Source organism: Chiloscyllium punctatum, chromosome 10 (genome assembly GCF_047496795.1).
Source record: "Chiloscyllium punctatum isolate Juve2018m chromosome 10, sChiPun1.3, whole genome shotgun sequence".
NCBI lineage: Eukaryota > Metazoa > Chordata > Chondrichthyes > Orectolobiformes > Hemiscylliidae > Chiloscyllium > Chiloscyllium punctatum.
In genome coordinates, this window is record NC_092748.1 from 58,974,288 (window position 1) to 58,993,083 (window position 18,796).

The 18,796-nt window shown below is 40.9% G+C and overlaps 2 protein-coding genes across 4 annotated transcripts in view; one reads left to right on the forward strand and one right to left on the reverse strand.

The window, feature by feature from the left end:
* klhl23 (kelch-like family member 23) overlaps positions 1-5,684 on the forward strand; it is a 31,756-nt gene extending 26,072 nt beyond the window's left edge. For both annotated transcript variants that reach the window (XM_072579276.1, XM_072579277.1), the window contains one exon: positions 367-5,684. In XM_072579276.1, the coding sequence (XP_072435377.1) occupies positions 367-689 (323 nt within the window). In that variant the 3' untranslated portion in view covers positions 690-5,684. The remainder of the gene's footprint in view (positions 1-366) is intronic.
* The window catches only part of cfap210 (cilia and flagella associated protein 210), a 193,092-nt gene that overhangs the window by 173,047 nt on the left and 1,249 nt on the right, over positions 1-18,796 (reverse strand). For both annotated transcript variants that reach the window (XM_072579274.1, XM_072579275.1), the window contains exon 2: positions 11,807-11,892. The gene's annotated coding sequence lies outside the window, so the exon portion shown is untranslated. The remainder of the gene's footprint in view (positions 1-11,806; positions 11,893-18,796) is intronic.

Below are 18,796 nucleotides of genomic sequence, written 5' to 3' on the forward strand. Positions count from 1 at the left end.
AACTGAGGCTAATTGCTCTTGTGTGGAGATCTAGTTACTGGGTGGATAGCTACTGGAGCAGGGAACAACCACCCTTTTCTGAGAAGATCTCCTGAAAGCAGGAGCTTCTTGGAGATGACCTAATAAGCAGTGGTCTAGATTTTCATGTCTACCCTGCTACCTCTTCAAAGTAGTCTTTACTGGGCTGGTAATATAATGTCCAATTTGGGTCTGTTTCGATTTGTTTATGTCAGCATATTTGAAAACTAAATGTCATGGTATTCAAAGGTTTGAGAGTTGGGGAATAAGATATCTGAAATGGTTACTGAGAAAGAAACACAACTTTTATTGGGTGAATCTTATAATTGTGCTGCTTTCTTTTTCTAGAGTATGGACTAAGCTCTGTGGCTCTGAATAACAAGATCTACCTTGTTGGTGGCCAAACAACTATCACTGATTGTTACGACACAGAAAAGAATGAATGGAAACAGATAGCTCAAATGAATGAAAGACGAATGGAATGTGCTGCAGTAGTGATGAATGGATGCATTTACGTTACAGGTGGATATTCTTATTCTAAAGGAATTTACCTTGAGAGTGTTGAGAAATATGACCCTGAACAAGATTCCTGGGAAATGATAGGGAATCTGCCTAGTGCCATGCGGTCACATGGTTGTGTAACTGTATATAATGTAGAAGCACAATTGTAATAGGGTTTCAATCTGAAGATCAACCATCATCCCACTGATTGGTGAAACAAGCTTGATGGGCTGAACAGCCTATTCTTGTTCCTAAATGAATGTAAAAAACAGTGTATAGTTTAGAGGACGTACAGACAGATATGACTTGTTTAACTGTAGGATGTAGCCAAGCATCTCATTCTGCGAGAAAATATGGAAATCAAGGAAAATGGGGATCCTGTGGGAAAGAAATTTAATAGTGATTTCACTGAATGGTGGAGTAGAACAAAGAACAAAGAACAAAGAAAATTTACAGGCCAGGAACAGGCCCTTTGGCCCTCCAAGCCTGTGCCAATCCAAATCCATTGTCTAAACTTATCACCCAATTCCTAAGCATCTGTATCCCTCTGCTCCCCACCTACTCATGCATTTGTCCAGACGCACTTTAAATGAAGATACCATACCTGCCTTGACTGGCAATGCATTCCAGGCACCTACCACCCTCACTGTAAAGTACTTTCCACGTGTATCCCCCTTAAACTTTTTCACCTTGAACACGTGACCTCTTGTTATTGAATCCCTCAGCTGGAAAAAATGTTTATCTCTATCCACCCTGTCTATACCCTTCAGGATTTTGTAGACCCCCGCTAAATCTCCTTTTTTCTAATGAAAACAATCCTAACCCCCTCGACCCCTCTTCATAGCTAGCATCTTCCATACCAGGCAACATCCTCGTACACCTTCTCTGCACCCTCTCCACATCCTTTTGGTAATGTGGCGACCAGAACTATGCATAGTATTCTAAATGCAGCTGAACCAAAGTCTTGTTCAATTTTAACATGACCTGCCAGCTCTTATACTCAATACCCCATCTGATGAAGGCAAGCACACCATATGCCTTCGTGACCACTCTATCCACCTGTGCAGCCACCTTCAGGGTACTGAACCTGAACCAGGACCTGAACTCCCAGATCTCTCTGCTCATAAACTTTTCCCAAGGCTCTTCCGTTTACAGTACAGTTTGCTTTAGAATCATTTATGTACATCACAAACAACAGTAGCCCAGCACTGAACCCTGTGGAACACCACTAGTCACCTTTCTCCATTTCAAGAAACTCCCTTCAACTACTATTCTCTGTCTCCTGTTGCTCAACCAGTTCTTTATCCACCTAGCTAGAACACCCTGCACGCCATGTGACTGCACTTTCTCTGTTAGTTTACCATGGGGAACCTTATCAAACGCCTTACTAAAGTCCACGTATATGACATCTACAGACCTTCCTATCAACTTGGTCACTTCTTCAAAGAACTCTATTCAGCTGATAAGACATGATCTCCCCTGCACAAAACCATGTTGCCTATCACTGGTAAACCCATTCTCTTCCAAATATAAATAGATCCTATCCCTCAGTACATTCTCCAGCAACTTCCCCACCACTGACGTCAGGGTCATTGGTCAGTAGTTACCTGGAATATCTCTATTACCCTTCTTGAACAGGGGGACAACATTAGCATCTCTCCAGTCCTCTGGCACTTCACCTATGTTTAAGAATGCTACAAGAATATTAGATTAGATTCCTTACAGTGTGGAACCAGGCCCTCCGGCCCAACAAGTCCACACACCCACCCTCCGAACAGTAACGCCAGCCAGTCCCATTTCCCTCTGGCTAATGCACCTAACACTATGGGCAATTTAGCATGGCCAATTCACCTGACCTGCACATCTTTGGACCTGTGGGAGGAAACCGGAGCACCCGGAGGAAACCCACGCAGACATGGAGAGAATGTGCAAACTCCACACAGTCGCCCAAGGTTGGAATCGAACCTGGGACCCTGGTGCTGTGAGACAGCAGTGCTAACCACTGAGCCACCGTGCCACCCAAATCTGTCAGGACCCCAGCTATTTCCTTTCTCACCTCCCTCAGCAACCTGGGATAGATCCCATCCGGTCCTGGGGATTTGTCCACCTTAATATCCTTTAGCCTACCCAACACATTCTCCCTCCTTATGTCAATGTGAACCAGGGTAAACAAACTTCTATCTCTAATCTCAACATTCATCATGTCCCTCTCCTCAGTGAACACTGATGCAAAGTAATCATTGAGGATCTCACCCATTTTCTCAGATTCGACACACAACCTTCCTACCTTATCCTTTAGTGGACTAACCCTTTCTGTAGTTAGCCTCTTACATATGAATAAAAGGCCTTGGGATTCTCCTTAATTCTGTTCGCTAAAGTTATTTCATGACCCCTTCTAGCCTGTTTAATTCCTCATTTAAGATTGGTCCTACTCTCCTGATATTCTTCCAAAACCTGTTCTGTTCTTAGCTGCCTGGACCTTATGTATGCTTCCCTTTACCTCTTGGCTAGTTGCACAATCTCTCCTGTCATCCACGGTTCATGCAACTTGCCTTTCCTATTCCTTGTTTTTAAAGGGACATGCCTATCCTGCACTATCTTTGAAAGCCTCCCACATATCAAACATGGACTTCCCTTCAAATAGCTGGCCCCAATCCACATTCCCAGCTCCTGCCAAATTTTGATATAATTGGCCTTTGCCAATTTAGCACTCTTCCCTTAGGACTGCTCTCATCCTTGTCTTTGAGTATTCTAAAACTTGCAGAATCGTAGTCACTATTCCCAAGAAATCCCCCACTGCAACTTCTACCACCTGGTCTGGTTCATTCCCCAAGACGAGGTCCAATATGGCCCCTTCGCTTGTTGGACTATTGACATACTGCTCGAATGCTCTTTACAAATTCTGCCCCATCCAGACCTCTGACACTAAGTGTATCCCAGTCAATGTTGGGAAAATTAAAATCTCTCATCAGCACCATCCTGTTGTCTCTACATCTTTCCATAATCTGTTTACCTATTTGTTCTTCTACCTCATGCTCACTGTTGGGAGGCCTGTAGTACAGTCCCAATAATTAACTGCTCCCTTTTTTACTTCCCAGCTCTACCCATAATGCCTCACTGCTCAACCCCTCCATAGTGTCCTCCTTTAGCACAGCCGCGATATCTTCCCTGACCAACAATGCAACTCCTCCCCCACTTTTACTTCCCTCCCTGTCCTGTCTGAAGCATCAATATCCTGGAACATTTAGTTGCCAATCACACCCATCCTTCAACCAAGTCTCTGTGACCGCAATAACGTCATACTCGCAGGCACCAATTCAAGCCCTAAGTTTGTCTGCCTTACCCACTATACTCCTTACAGTAAAGCATATGCACTTCAGACCGCCAGTTCCTTTGCATTCATCTGCTCTCTGCCTACTCTTCCCCTTGGTAATGCTAACTTCATGATCCTGTTCCTTACAGTCTCCAGTTTCCACCTCACTGTCTACTAGTCTTCTCTTCTGCTTCTCAGCTCCTCTTCCACATTAGTTTAAACCCTCCCCAACAGCAGTAGCAAAATCTCCCCAAGGACATTACCAGTCTCTTTCAGGTGGAGATCATCCAATTTGTAATAGTCCCACCTTCCCCACAACTAGTTCCAATTTCCCACAATCTGAACCCTTCCCTCCTACACCATCCCTCAAGCTACATGCTCATCCTGCCTATTCTTTCATTTCTACCCTGGTTAGCACGTGGCACTGGTAGCAATCCTGAGATCACTATCTTTGAGGTCCTTCTCTTTAACTTCTCTCCTAGCTCCCTGAATTCTGCTTTCAGGACCTAATCTCATTTTTTACTTATATCATTGGTGTTTATATGCTTCATGACAACTGGCTGTTCACCCTCCTCTCACAGAATGCTCTGCAGTCGATTGGTGACATCCCTGACCCGAGCACCTAGGATTCAACATACCATCCGGGAGTCTCATTTCCGGCCACAGAACTGCCTATCTACTCCCCTTACAATAGAATCTCCTATGACATGGCCCTATGAGTCTTTTTCCTGCACTCCTGAATAGCAGAACCCACCACAGTGCCTTGATCCTGGCAACTGCTGCCCTCCCCTGGTGAGCCATCTCCCCTAACACTATCCAAAATTATATACCTGTTTTGGAGGGAGATGACCGCAGGGAACACGTGCACAGCCTTCCTACTCTTTCTCTACCTTTTGGTCACTCATTCACTATCTCCCTCAGCAATTCTAATCTGCAGTGTGACCAATTCACTGAACGTGCTATCCACGACCTCCTCAGCATCGCAGGTGCTCCACAGTGATTCCATCCGCAGCTCCAGTACCATCATGGGTCAAACAAGAGCTGCAGCTGGACACACTTCTTGCAAGTGTAAGAGTCAAGGACGTCAGCCACGTCCTTGAGTTCTCACATCAAGCAAGAGCCACAGGTCTGAGGTCCCCTGCCACTGTAAACCTTAGCTTTAACTCAGCTAACTAATACTAAGCAATGCACTTAAATATATAAATGGGTAGGTCAATGATCCAGTGGGCCTGCTCCTATTACTTTCTTTAAATGTTATATGTCATGGCATGTGAAAATCTGAAGCACATTATAAAAAAGATAGAAAAGTTATTCAGTGGAAAACTACAAAATACAACCCAAAGGGTAATGTGAGAAAAAAAATGTTCTCGGCATGTGTTGTTCAAAGTATGACATGCACTATCTGGAAATGTAGTGGAGGAAGGTTCAATTAAGGCATTCAAGAGGACATTGGATAGAAATGGCATGCAGGGAAAAAGCAGGAGATTGGGATTAAATGATAGAATAGGCTGAATGGCCTTCCTCTGCATAGTGATAATTCTGTTACTCTGTGATTCTTCAATACAAAGGTGATTTTATGTTCCGTATTGGTAAGAGACTAGAGGCATACAACTTTGTTGCAACATACTTCCTCTTAGCACTGCTTCCAGTCATGTTTTGAAACAGATGGCAGTATAGTGGTAAGGTCACAGGACTAGTAGTCCCGAGGCCCAACAACATAGGGACATTAATTAGTCACCACTATACTGAATCTAAAAGGGTGGAGCTGGAGAAGCACAGGTCAGGCATCATCCGAGGAGCAGGAGAGTCAATGTTTTGGGCATTAGCCCTTCATCAGGAATGTGGATGGGGAAGGGGGATGAGATATAAAAGAGGGGTGGGTATGGGCTTTGGGGGGGGGGGGGGGGGGGGGAGGTAGGTGGGAAAGTGATAGGTGGATGCAGGTGGTGGGTAATTGTGATAAGTTAGTGGGGAGGATGGGAAGGAAGATGGCACAGGTAGGAAAGATCAAGAGGGCAGTGCAAAGTTAGAGGGTTGGATGTGGGATGAGTGGTGGGAGGGGACATTTGGAAACTGGCGAAGTCAATGTTGATGTCATGTGGTTGAAGGGTCCCAAGGCAGAAGATGAGGCGTTCTTCCTCCAGTCGGTGGGTGACTTTAATTTGGTAGTCGAAGCATGTCCTTGGCGGAGTTGAAGTGGTTGGCCACAGGTGGGGGGTCGTTTGGTGCGGGTGTCCCTGAAACAACTTGCGAGTTGGCCTCCTCTTCCTTATGTAGAGGAGACCACATCAAGAGCAATGGATGCAGCGGATGAGGTGTTTGGATGTGCAGGAAAATCTCTGGCAGATGTGAAAAGATCCTTTGCAGCCTTGGATGGAGGTGAGGGGGAAGTGTGGGCACAGGTTTTACATCTCCACTAGTGGCAACAGAAGGTGCCAGGAGGAGAGGGTAGATTGGTGTGGACCTAACATGGGAGTCATGGAGGGAATGGTCTCTGCAGAATACAGGTAGGGATGGGAAGTGAAATATATTCTTGATGATGAGGTCTGCGTGTCAGTGGTGGAAATGACGGAGGATAACGTGCTGTATTCGGAGATTAGTGAGGTGGAAAGTGAGGACCAGGTGGGTTCTATTCTTGTTGCAGTTGGGGTGGGGTGGGGGGGTGGGGTTTGAGAGCAGAGGTGCAGGAAGTGGAGGAGATGCGCTGGAGGGCATTGTTGATCATGTGGGAGGTGAAATTGCAGTCCCTGAAATAGGAGAACATCTGGGATGTCCTGGAGTGGAATTGCTCCTCCTAAGAACAGATATGGTAGAGGCGGAGGAATGGTGAGTAAGGGATTGTGTTTTTACAGGAGGTGGGGTGGGAGGTGTAGTCAAGGTGTATGTAGGAATTCATTGGTTTGGAATAGATGTCTGTGTTGAGTTGGTCACTGGAGATGGAGACGAAGACGAAGAGGTCCAGGGAGGGGAGGGAGGTGTCAAAGATGGTCCATGTGAACTTGAGGTCAAGGTGGAAGGTGAAGTTTTGAACCATGCAACTTCTTCATGGGAGCACAAGGCAGTGCCAATACATCAGTCATTGATGTAGCAGAAGAAAAGAATGGGGATGGTGCTAGTGTAACTATGGAAGATGGACTGTTCCACATACCTACAAAGAGGAAGGCACAGCTGAGGCCTTTGACTACCCCTTTGGTTTGATGGAATTGGAAGGATTTGATGAAGTTATAGAGGAGACTATATTCACTAAAAGTTTTTCAATTGCACAGTTTTCTATCATTTTTATGTCACATTATTCGATGACATAATATGTTAGTGAAATATCACATAGCATGTTCATTTACAATCCAGATTGTGCTCACACTTATACCGGAAACCAATTAGCCAGCCTACACTGTGATGTATTTGTGTGCTAGTAGCGTCTAAATAAATAGTCAAGATCCTATTTTATATAGGCAAAAAGAATTTGAAGATGCACTGCATCTTCTTCAAAAGAAGGGGTCATAGATACAGCCAAACTCAACTGCTTCCCCGCCGTAACTCTGACCAACCAGAATCTCTCTGTCTGGTCTAAGAATTAAATTCATCGTTAACTGCTCTTGCTGTGTCTCCATTCCATTACAGCCCCAAGAATCAGCACCATCTTCTCATTTTGTATAAAATGGTGTTTCTTTTTTTCCCTACATCCATTTATTGCATTCTAGTTCTGATGAGTGCAAGATGAAAACCATCCACTTTTAGTGTCTTTTTAGCAATATATACATTGCTAAATGTGACAGTTTTAGTCCAAAAGAACTAGCTCATATTGATTGTTCTGAGGTGTTTTAGGGGGACTTTTTGGACATTGTTACAGAAAATATTTGAAAGAGTTATTGTTAATGTCAGTCTTTTAAAGCAAACATAGATATTTAAGATGCTATTGAATTGGTTTTGATGCTGGTTGATTGTGAATATTGAGTGTTTTTGTATTTGCTTGATTTTTATAGAAGTTGAGAAAGCAAAGACATCATGGGCCACAAGCAAGGAGGGTTTATAAATAGGAATGATGTGGACATGCCAGTGTTGAATAGTACAAAGTTAAAAATCACGTGACACCAGGTTATAATCTAACAGGTTTACTTGAAAGTACAAGCTATTGGAGCACTGCTGTTTCGTCAGGTAGCTAATGGGGCAGAATGCATAGGACACAGAATTTATAAGTAAAAGATCAAGTGTATACAACTGATGCTATATATTAGACAAGCCTAGATGGCTGTTAAGTCTGTAATCACAGAGAATGGGGATGCAGGTTTCAATTGATTAATATGTAATATTAATCAGGCACACACATTCTTACCCCACACACAAACACTTTCTCTCTCCCTCACATACACACACATCTATGGGGGTGAATTTGCATTTGCAGACAAATTCTATTTTGTTCAAAAAGCACACAATCTGTAAGCAGTCAATGTGAAATTTTATAAATTCCTACTTTGGTAATAAAAACCAGTTTACCTCCTGGCTGGGATACAGACAGACTCTGACCTCACACCTTTAATGCATTGTCTGAGCTGAGATGTCACATTTTAAAAAAAAACTGATAAAACTTTAAGTTATCTCAGCGTTGTGATTTGAATTACATTCTGGAATTTATATATTAATCAATTGAAACTTGCATCCCCATTCTAAGTGATTAAAGACTTAACAGCAATCTAGGTTTGTCTAATACATCATATCAGTTGTATGACACATTGACCTTTTACTATAAATTTTGTATCCTATATATCCTGCTCCACTAGCTACCTGAAGAAGGAGCAGTGCTCCAAAAGCTTCTATTTTAAAATAAACCTGATGGACAGTAACCAGGTGTTGTGTAATTTTTAACTTCAAAATAAGAAGGTATGAGGTTTTTCAAAGAGAAATCCATGAGAGATTTTCAACAGTCCAATACTGTTGATTAGAAGTATTGTAAGCACTGGTTGTAAGGAAACATAACAGAAAATAACTTACAAAAAAAAAATTATGATTTGGTTCAGTTCAATCCATTCACTAAGAGCTGCAGTTCTTCTTTACAATGGCCAGGTTACTGACTCTGTTGTGATATGTCTCATAAGTAGTCAAAATCTAGATTGGCTCGGGAGAATGGAACATACACCAACAAAACAGATTATTTTGAGAACATCTCAATGCGTTCTTTCAGGAAAACCACAATTGTTGAAAGTTCTCTTCTCCATTAGTAGAGGGATAGAGAGCAGATTTGTGTATGCTTATTTGGCACACTCTGGGTGAAAATTTCCTGAAACTTCCTCATTCCTGATGAAGGGCTTATCCCCAAAACATTAGCTCTACTCTCCTGTTCCTCGGATGCTGCCTGACCCAGTTGTGCTTTTCCAGTGCCACACTTTTCGACTCTGATCTCCAGTATCTGCAATCCTCACTTGCTCTCACAAAATTTCCTGTGACTGCTTCAATTGCTTTCAAGATTAATTGCCCTTCTTTACAGGTGGTCTTTCAGTATGTGTAGCCCCACAAAGAGATTTTCCTGTAATAACACCTTCAAAATGATTCTCTTATCCTTAGCTAACCCCATTTTTCATTCTTTTCCCCTTTTATCCTTCTCTTGCTGTGCTACTACCCAATTTCCATCTATCCCCTCTTATCCTGACTTCTTTCCTCTCTTCTAACCTCTTCCAATTTCCCTCTTCCTCCCCTCTACCATCTACTCACCTTTACTTCTCGCCATCGCTTTTCTTATCTAGCTACTTCTTTCATCTCCAGTATCTCCTCCTTACATTCTTTCCATTCTTCTCCATACTCTAATCCTTTAATTATTAAAACATTTATTAGGTCTCAACTTTCAATGTGTGACACCACACAAGATCAACGAATAATTTAAAATGTCTGCTAATCATTATTTCTAGTACCTTCAAAACAAATTAAATACTTTTATAATTTCCTTTGTTGTACCATAGTTGTTTGCAAATGTCAAAATTCCTTTTAATTGTTATAAAATTATAAACTTGCAATTAGCAATTTAAGTTGTGAAAAATGTCAGAAAAAATATTTTTCAGTTATGTCAAATATTACCTATTTTGGTAACTACTTTTTCAAAAGTTAATTATTGAGGCTCCTGCTACAACTTTATCCCTTGTAATAACTGAGGAAGCCGTCAGCATTGACTCTGGAAGTCACAAAGTCTCATGTCATCAAGTCAATCAGGAGTAAGAAAACCTCTTTCCGATTACCACCTATCATATAACTGTCGGTGATCAATCAGTACCCCTCCATGTTGAGCATCAATTAGGAAAAGCAATGAGGGTGGCAAAGGTACGGAAAGTATTCTAGATGGGAATATCAATGTCCTATATCAAGAATGATTGCAGTACAATTCCTGACTGAGTTGGCCAAGTCCAAAAAGGAAAAAGTCTCAGTTAATTTTCAAATATGTATGACTTCATAATTGGTTCATTCTTTGAACTTGATTGGCTAGTCAGTTGAAAGAAAAAAATGATAGAGGCACAGTTTCAATATCTCAGGCAAGCAACTTCTAAATTACCTTTGAATAAAAATTGCCTATGCTATTCACCTCAACTATGTCATGTGGAAAAAGTTCAACATGCAAGCAATTCTCTTGAGTAGCTTCGTTTGAACATACAAATTCACGACATGTCTTAAAAGGTTCATTAAAATATCTAAATGTCGCAGTCTACAGTCAATTGTCTACATCAAGTTTTTCCTAGTTATTCAAAGTTGCCAATCTGCTGCCATTCATGCCAATTGTGAGCTGTTTCATATTGAGTCCATTTTGACTATGTGGATAATGACTGTCAAAAATAATTTTGCTTACAATTTCATGGATTCAGCTTAACTTTGACCTATTCCTCAATAACTTAACTGAGACTTTAGTCACTTAAGAGGTAAACTACACCGTATGGATAACAAACTATTTTGATATAAAAATAATTGTATGACTTGAAACAAAATTGTACAGATAAGACACTGTGGTTTCATGCAGGATTTTATTTGTTAAATGTTGAAAGACATCTGAAATAAAGTTTAATTTGCAAATTTTATATTAGTAGCAGGCATACAGATTTTGTTAACATATTCAAGTAGATTCCTATTCACAATTGTGACATTCAGTTGTGTAATACACTTAATAAAAAGCAGCAAAAAAATGATTTTTGTGCAATCCTAATTCTTAACATACAATTTGTGATGGATTTATTTAGCATATACTTAGACATAGAAGTAGACAATTCATTCCAATTACTTATGGTTCACACATGCCTTCTTCCATTTCCTCAATTAATATAACCCATTATTTTCTTCCCAATCATCTATTTGTTTCCCCTCTCTTTAAGTACATCTCTACATTTCACTTCAATTACCTCCATGGAAGCGAGTTCCACATTCTCACCACTCTTTGGGTCAAGATGTTTCTTTCAAAGTCCTTGACGGAATTCTTGGTGCCCATCTTAAATTGATAGTGAAGATACTATCAGTGAAAATGTTCTCTCTGTACCCACTCTACCAAAACCTTTCATAATTTTAAAGATATGTATTTGTTAACCACTCAAGTTTCTTTCAAGGGAAGAGACACCCAAACTATTCATCCATTTCATTGCATCATCTCCAGTGCTATATATCTATTTTAAAAAATGGTGACCGGAATTACATACATTATTCTAAGTGTGGTCTAACCAGAAAAACCAGACAAATTGCATCTATTACATTATTTTGTCTATCTCTGCCTCTTCCTTAAACAATGACACAAGACAGGTCAAACAAGATTTTCCCCTTTTACAAGAGATTCAGACTAATGCGCTGGAGGAGTGAGTTTGAATCCCACTATGGCAGATGCGAAATTTGAATTTGATTAAAACATCGAGAATTAAAGCTAGTCTAATGGTGGTTATGAAACCATTATCAATTGTTGTAAAAATCCATCTGCTTAATTACCACTCTTAAGGGGAAAAAATGTGCTGTCCTTACCTGGTCTGGCCTACATGTGTCTCTAAACACACGATATCATTGACTCTCATATGCCCTCTATGTAGTTGCATCAAACCGCGAGGAGTCTAAAAAAAGGAATGAAACTGGGTGAACCACTCAACACTGGAAATGACAACAGCAAACCCAGCCTTGTTGACCCTACAAAACCCCTCCTTAATAACATCCATTACCTTACAATTACATCATAATCACTACCTCTGAACATGTCCTGTTCCACTGACAGGACAGATCCACCAAAGTTGCCAATAGTGTCATACAATCAGGAGGAAATTGCTTTGGGAGCCCTCAACATTGACTCTGGACCCCAGGAAGTACTCATGACTGACTTGATGACATGAGAAGAAAACCTGTCCGATTATCATTTAACATGCAACTTCAGGTGATGAATCAATACTCCTCTATGCTGAGCATCAATTATGAAAAATGCCAAGGGGTGGCAAAGTTAAAGAAAGTAACAGAAATCTACAATACCAAGAGTGACTCGTTGGTACAAGTTCTGTTGAGCTGGCCGAATCCAAAAGGTCAAAGCTGCTAGACTATGCTACACATACTGAGGGAACCACCAAGTGGGAAAAACCTACTTGACCGCATTCTCTCCAATCTACCCAGTGCAGATGTGCCTGTCCATGACAGTATTAACAGGTATGATCACTGCACAGTTCTTTTCAAGATGAAGTTGCATTTTCACATCGAGGATACCCTCCAATGTGTTGTCTTATTACTACTTTGGGATTGTGGAAGTGGGATAAATTCCAAATAGGTTGAGCAAAACTCTGCATCCATGAGAGGCTATGGGCCATCAGTAGCTGCAGAATATATTCAACGACAATGTAACCTCATGCACCAACATACTTCCTGCTCTGCAAGTATCATCAAGCTAGGGGATGAACCCTGCAATGGTGCAGAGGGCATGCTAGGAATAGCACCTAGTATACCTAAAACTGTTAGGTGTTAACATGGTGCAGCTACAACACAGAACTACTTGCATGCCAAACAGCAGAAGCAGCATTTAGTAGAAAGGGTTCAGTGATCCCGCAACCAATGGATGAGACCAAAGCCTTGCAGTCCTGCCACATCTAGTCATAATTGGTGGTGGACAATTAACTCACTGGAGAAGGGGTATCCACAGTTATTTCTATCTCCATCAATTAGGGAGCCCAGCACATTGGAAGAATAGTAAGTCTGAAGCCTTTGTTAATATCTTCAGCCAGAAGTCCCAAGTAAATGATTCATTTGGTCTGCTCCTGAGGTTTGTGGAATCACAGATGTCAGCGTTCAGATAATTTGATTCACTCCACAAGATGTCAAGATACTCTTTAACACACTGGATACTGGAAAGGTGATGGGACCTGATGACATTCCAACAACAGTACGAGAGATTTGTGCTGCACAGCTAGCCATGCTGGAGTAGAGTGGTGGTGGAAAAGCACAGCAGTTCAGGCAGCATCTGAGGAGCAGTAAAATCAACGTTTCGGGCAAAAGCCCTTCATCAGGAATACAGGCAGAGTGCCTGAAGGGTGGAGAGATATGAGAGGAGGGTGGGGGTGGGGAGAAAGTAGCATAGAGTACAATAGGTGAGTGGGGGTGGGGATGAAGGTGATAGGTTAGGGAAAAAGGTGGAGTGGATAGGTAGAAAAGAAGATAGGCTGGTAGGACAGGTCATGGGGACTGTGCTGAGCTGGAAGTTTGGAACTGGGGTGAAGTGGGGGAAGGGGAAATGAGGAAACTGGTGAAGTCCACATTAATGCCCTGGGGTTGAGCTAGCCATGCCTCTAGCCAACCTGTTGCAGTATACCTGTGACAACAGCACTTACCCAGCAATGTGGAAAATTGACCAGATACATTCTATCCACTAACAAGAACAAATCCAATCAGACCAATTACTGCTCTCTCAGTCTACTCTTGGTCATCAGTGAAGTAATTGTACAGTGATGGTACAGAGAACATGAACGGAGAACTCACCACAAAAGTATACAGGAAAGCCACACACACAGACCAAGTCCTAAACTACGAAAGTAACCACCCCAACACACACAAAAGAAGTTGCATCAAGACACTGTTCTAAAGGGCCACAACACACTGCAGTACACCAGAACTGCAAAAAGAGGAAGAAGAACACCTGTACAATGTATTCGTCAAAAACGGATACCCCTGCAATTTCATCAACAGATGCCTAAGGGAAAGACAACAGAATGAGGACATGCCACAATCCAAAGGACTAGCCACATTACCATACATCAAAAACATTCCTGAACTGACAGCCAGACTACTGCGACCACTAGGACTCATAACAGCACACAAACCAACAGCCACTCTCAGGCAACGACTCACTAGGACGAAGGACCCGATACCCAGCATGAGCAAAACCAATGTAGTGTACAAAATCCCATGCAAGGACGGCACAAAACACTACATAGGACAACAGGAAGACAGCTAACGATCCGCATCCATGAACCCCAACTAGCCACGAAACGACACGACCAGCTATCCTTAGTAGCCACCCACTCAGATGACAAGCAACATGAGTTCGACTGGGACAACACTACTATTATAGGACAAGCCAAACAGAGCACAGCCAGGGAATTCCTAGAGGCATGGCACTCATCCATAGATTCAATCAATAAGCACATCGACCTGGACCCAATATACCGGCCACTGCAATGGGCAGCTGGAACTGACAACTGGAAACGGCAGATACAAATCACTATAAATGCTGGATGAAACATCACAGAAGCGCTTCACAGGAGGCTCCCAAGCACTGAGGATGTCACCTAGACAGGGGATGAAACGTCTGCAACACAAATTCCCAGCTCAGCGAACAAAACCACAACATCTATTTACCTCTACGACCATTTCAGATATTGAGTTCCAAATACCCACATCTTCCTTATACCTCCTCTAAACCTTTTGTCCCCTACCTTAAAATTGCACCCCATGGTAATTGATCCCTGTACTGAAGGGAAAAATATTATTCCCATTGACCCTAACTGTGTCTCTCATAATCTTCTAGACCTCGATCAGATCCTCCCTCAGCCTTCTCTGTTCCAAGGAAAACAACCCTAAACTATATAGTCTCTCTTCATCACTGAAAGGCTCTAGCCAAGGCAACATCCGAGTGAATTATATTCAGTTTCACTAAAATCAACTGTAATGTGTATCTTGATATATACCAACCGTGTTAAATGCGGTGGGGGGGGGGGAAACCAATGACTCAGTGGACATGGGATATCCTAATTAAGGCTCTGCGATAGTGAAAACTGAACTCAATAGATGTCTAAGTAATAAACATAGTGCAAAGTTATGACAAGATTATTTTTATATCATATTTAACAAAGCTGCTTAAAAATTGTTGTTAACCAACGTATGAAAGTGAAATGAGAGATGTTTTTGTAAACATAAGTAAATTAGTCCACGGTAAATTACTTTGATAGGGGAATGAACTATTAAGACCGGATTACTGACTTATGAACAGCTCCAAGAATAACAACTGACAACAGACAGAAATGAACAAAGGGGATACAAATGAACAAAGAGTTAAGTTTGAAGATTGACTATCTCTAGACAACAGTAAAATTGATCGAGAAACTGCACAGAATAGATATTGGGCAAAACAATGAAAATGTGTTGCTGGAAAAGCGCAGCAGGTCAGGCAGCATCCAAGGAGCAGGAGAATCAATGTTTCGGGCATGAGCCTTCTTCAGGAAACCTTTTGCGCTTTTCCAGCAACACATTTTCAGCTCTGATCTCCAGCATCTGCAGTCTTCACTTTCTCCTAAAACAATTCTTAGCACTCTCTAAGCTCAAGGTATACATTGAACAAATAACTCAACTTGCTATTCATTATCTTGTATTAAAGTGTAACCTCTAGAGGACTGTGGGATCATGCCACTAGCAAACACCAGGTATACCCCCAAAAATGATATTAAGTATTTAGACTGGAAAGGTTCTAGTTGGGAGAAACTCCCAATTTCCATCTTGCTGATTTTAATCTAATATTCTCAGGTAGTTGGTAAGACCTCAAGAAAAAGCATGGCACTTTGCAGGAAGAAAGCAAAGAGCTGCTCATATATGCCAGTATCCTACCCTGACCTGGATTGGTATTCACTTCTTGTCACTTCTATGCTTTTGTTATATAATTGGAACACTATTCCATCTTGATTAAACTCAACATGATCATCAAGAAAGAAGGTGCTGTCCAAATTATAGTGAAAGAATATATAGCTGTGGTGGCGCGGGGCATTGTCAGGAACTTAACTTTGCTTAATAAATATTAATAACCTATACTTAGCTGTACAGGGCACAATTGACAAAGTATGGACAGAAGGCAAATGAAATTTCATGCAGAGAAGTTTGGAGTGATCGATATTGATAGGAAGAATGAGGTGAGGAAATACAAATTAAGGGATACAAATCTAAATGGGGTCAGGAGCAAAGGAACATCCGACTACATGTGCACACATCATTGAATATGGCAAGGTAGATTGAGCAAGCAGTTATTAAAACATGCAGGATTCTTGGGCATTACACACTGGGGACAGAATAGAAAAACAAGGAAGTTTGGTTTGCCATGGTTTGCCTCAACTGAAATATTTTGTCAATTTGTGGGAACCTTTAGAAAGGATGTTATGAAGATCAGAAGATGGAGAAGAACCAGACCATTATGTCTCCATCAAGTCTCCTCTGCCATTCAATGAGATCATGGTTGATCCAATAATTCTCACCTCCACATTTCTGTCTTTTTCTCATAACCCTTGATTCCCTTTTTGATTAAAAATCTATCTCAGCTTTGAATATACTTAACAGCTCAGCCTCTACAGCCCTCTGCCCTAACGAATGCCACAAATTCACTACCCTCTGACAGAAGGTATTTCTCTTCATCCCAGTCTTAAATAGATGACCCATGTTTCAGAGATTATGCTCTCTGATCGTAGACTGTCCCACAGGGAGAACAAAGTCTCAGCATCTACACTGTCAAGGCCCCTAAGAATCTTATATGTTTCTATAAGGTCTCCACTTAATCTTCTAAATGCTAATGAATAAAATTTAACCTCAACTTACTAAGAAAATCCCTTCATTACTAGGATCAACCTAGTGAAACTTCTCTGGATTCCCTCCAAGATCAGTACATCTTTCCATAGCCAATGAAACCAAAACTATTCACAGTCTTCCAGTTGTGGTCCGACTAGTGCTCATATAGTTTTATGAAGGACTACCTATTTTTATCCTTCATTCCTGTTTGCTATTGCCTACTGAAATTGTATCCTAGCTTTACGTTATTTATGCACAAGAACTGCCAAATCTTTCTTTGCTGTAGCTTTTTGCAGTCTTTCTCCATTTAAACAATACTGAGCTTCTCTATTCTTCTGCCAAAGTGCATAACATCACATTATATTTCATCTGACACATGTCACCTACTCACTTAACCCATCTATATTGTTTTGCAAACCGAGTGATCTTCACCACTTGTCTTCCAATCTATTTTTGGATAACTTATTGGATAAATTGGATTGAATAAATAGACACCTGGTTGGTAATGATCTGATTTGGTATAGTCAGCATAGATTTGTGAATAAAAAATTGTGCTTGACAAATTTGGAGTTTTAAAAAGATGTTATGAACAAAATAGATAAATGAGAGTCACTTATCATAGTATACTTTCATTTTCAGAATGTTTTTAATAAAGTTTCTAACAGGAGACTGGTTAGAAACATTAAAACAAATGGGACAGGATGTAATGTATTGGTTTGGATTAATGATTGATGTTATGCACCAGACCAAACCCTCTCAAAATATATTAAGACGACAGCCTCGACCTTACCTTTTCTTATTGTCAGGGCAAGTGCCAGGCGTTGCAGTCCACATACAATTTGATTGGTCAAACTACTCGACTTTATTTTACACTACAGTTAAAACACACATACAATAAAAATAAAAGAACTGACCTGGCTTAACTGTAACTCTATCAAAATGCTTAACAAAATAATATGTTTATTAATTACTTCTAATTGCCTATTCCAATCTAGTAATATCCCATAAAAACACCCTCAGCAAAGGCAAATTCAGTAAAATAGATTGTCTCATATGTAATTGTAGCAGAAGGAAGAGAATCCCAGACTATAGCTATACTAAGGGCTTGCATATCCAGCTTCAAGACCCCAGTAACTGCTATTGAAGGCTAAAACTAAAATAAAATCCTGGTTCTGTGGGAGCTTGGTCCCACCCATTCAGGTTGCTTCTATTGCTCCAACTTTTTTTTTTAAAAAAGGGTCTGACAAATTGTTTACTTTATTGACTTTGAAGTAGACTGCTCGTCACCTTGGTCTCAATCTTTCTATATTTAAAAAAAAAGTACAAAACTTAACTCTTAAAGCCATAGAATCATGATGTTGGTTCACTGAATAAAAACTAGAGTAGAAATAAATGGGGTAAAAACAATGACTGCAGATGCTGGAAATCAGATTCTGGATTAGTGGTGCTGGAAGAGCACAGCAGTTCAGGCAGCATCCAAGTAGCTTCGAAATCGATGTTTCAGGCATCAGGAATGGGTCATTCTCATGTTGGGAAGTTGTAACAAGTGGGATATCACAAGGAACAGTACTTCGGCACCAGCTAATCACAACATTAACAGATGAATGATTTAGAGTTGGTGACCAAATATGATAATACAAAGCTAAGTTAAAATGTGTTTTGAGGAAGATGTAAAACAGCTTAAGGAGGATTTAGACAGACTTAGTAAAAGGGCAAGAATACAGCACCTGCAACATAATGTGGAAAATTGTAAGTTTGTCCAGTTGGCAACAGAAATAGATGTGCAGAGTATTTCTTAAGGATGTCCTTGGTATCTTTGCCAATAAAAGTAATTTATGCTAACATGTAGGTGCAGCTATTAGGAAGGCTAATCAAATGTTAGACTTTGAGGATTTGAGTACAGATTATATCTCGGTTGAAATTTTGGTCAAGATGAGGAGC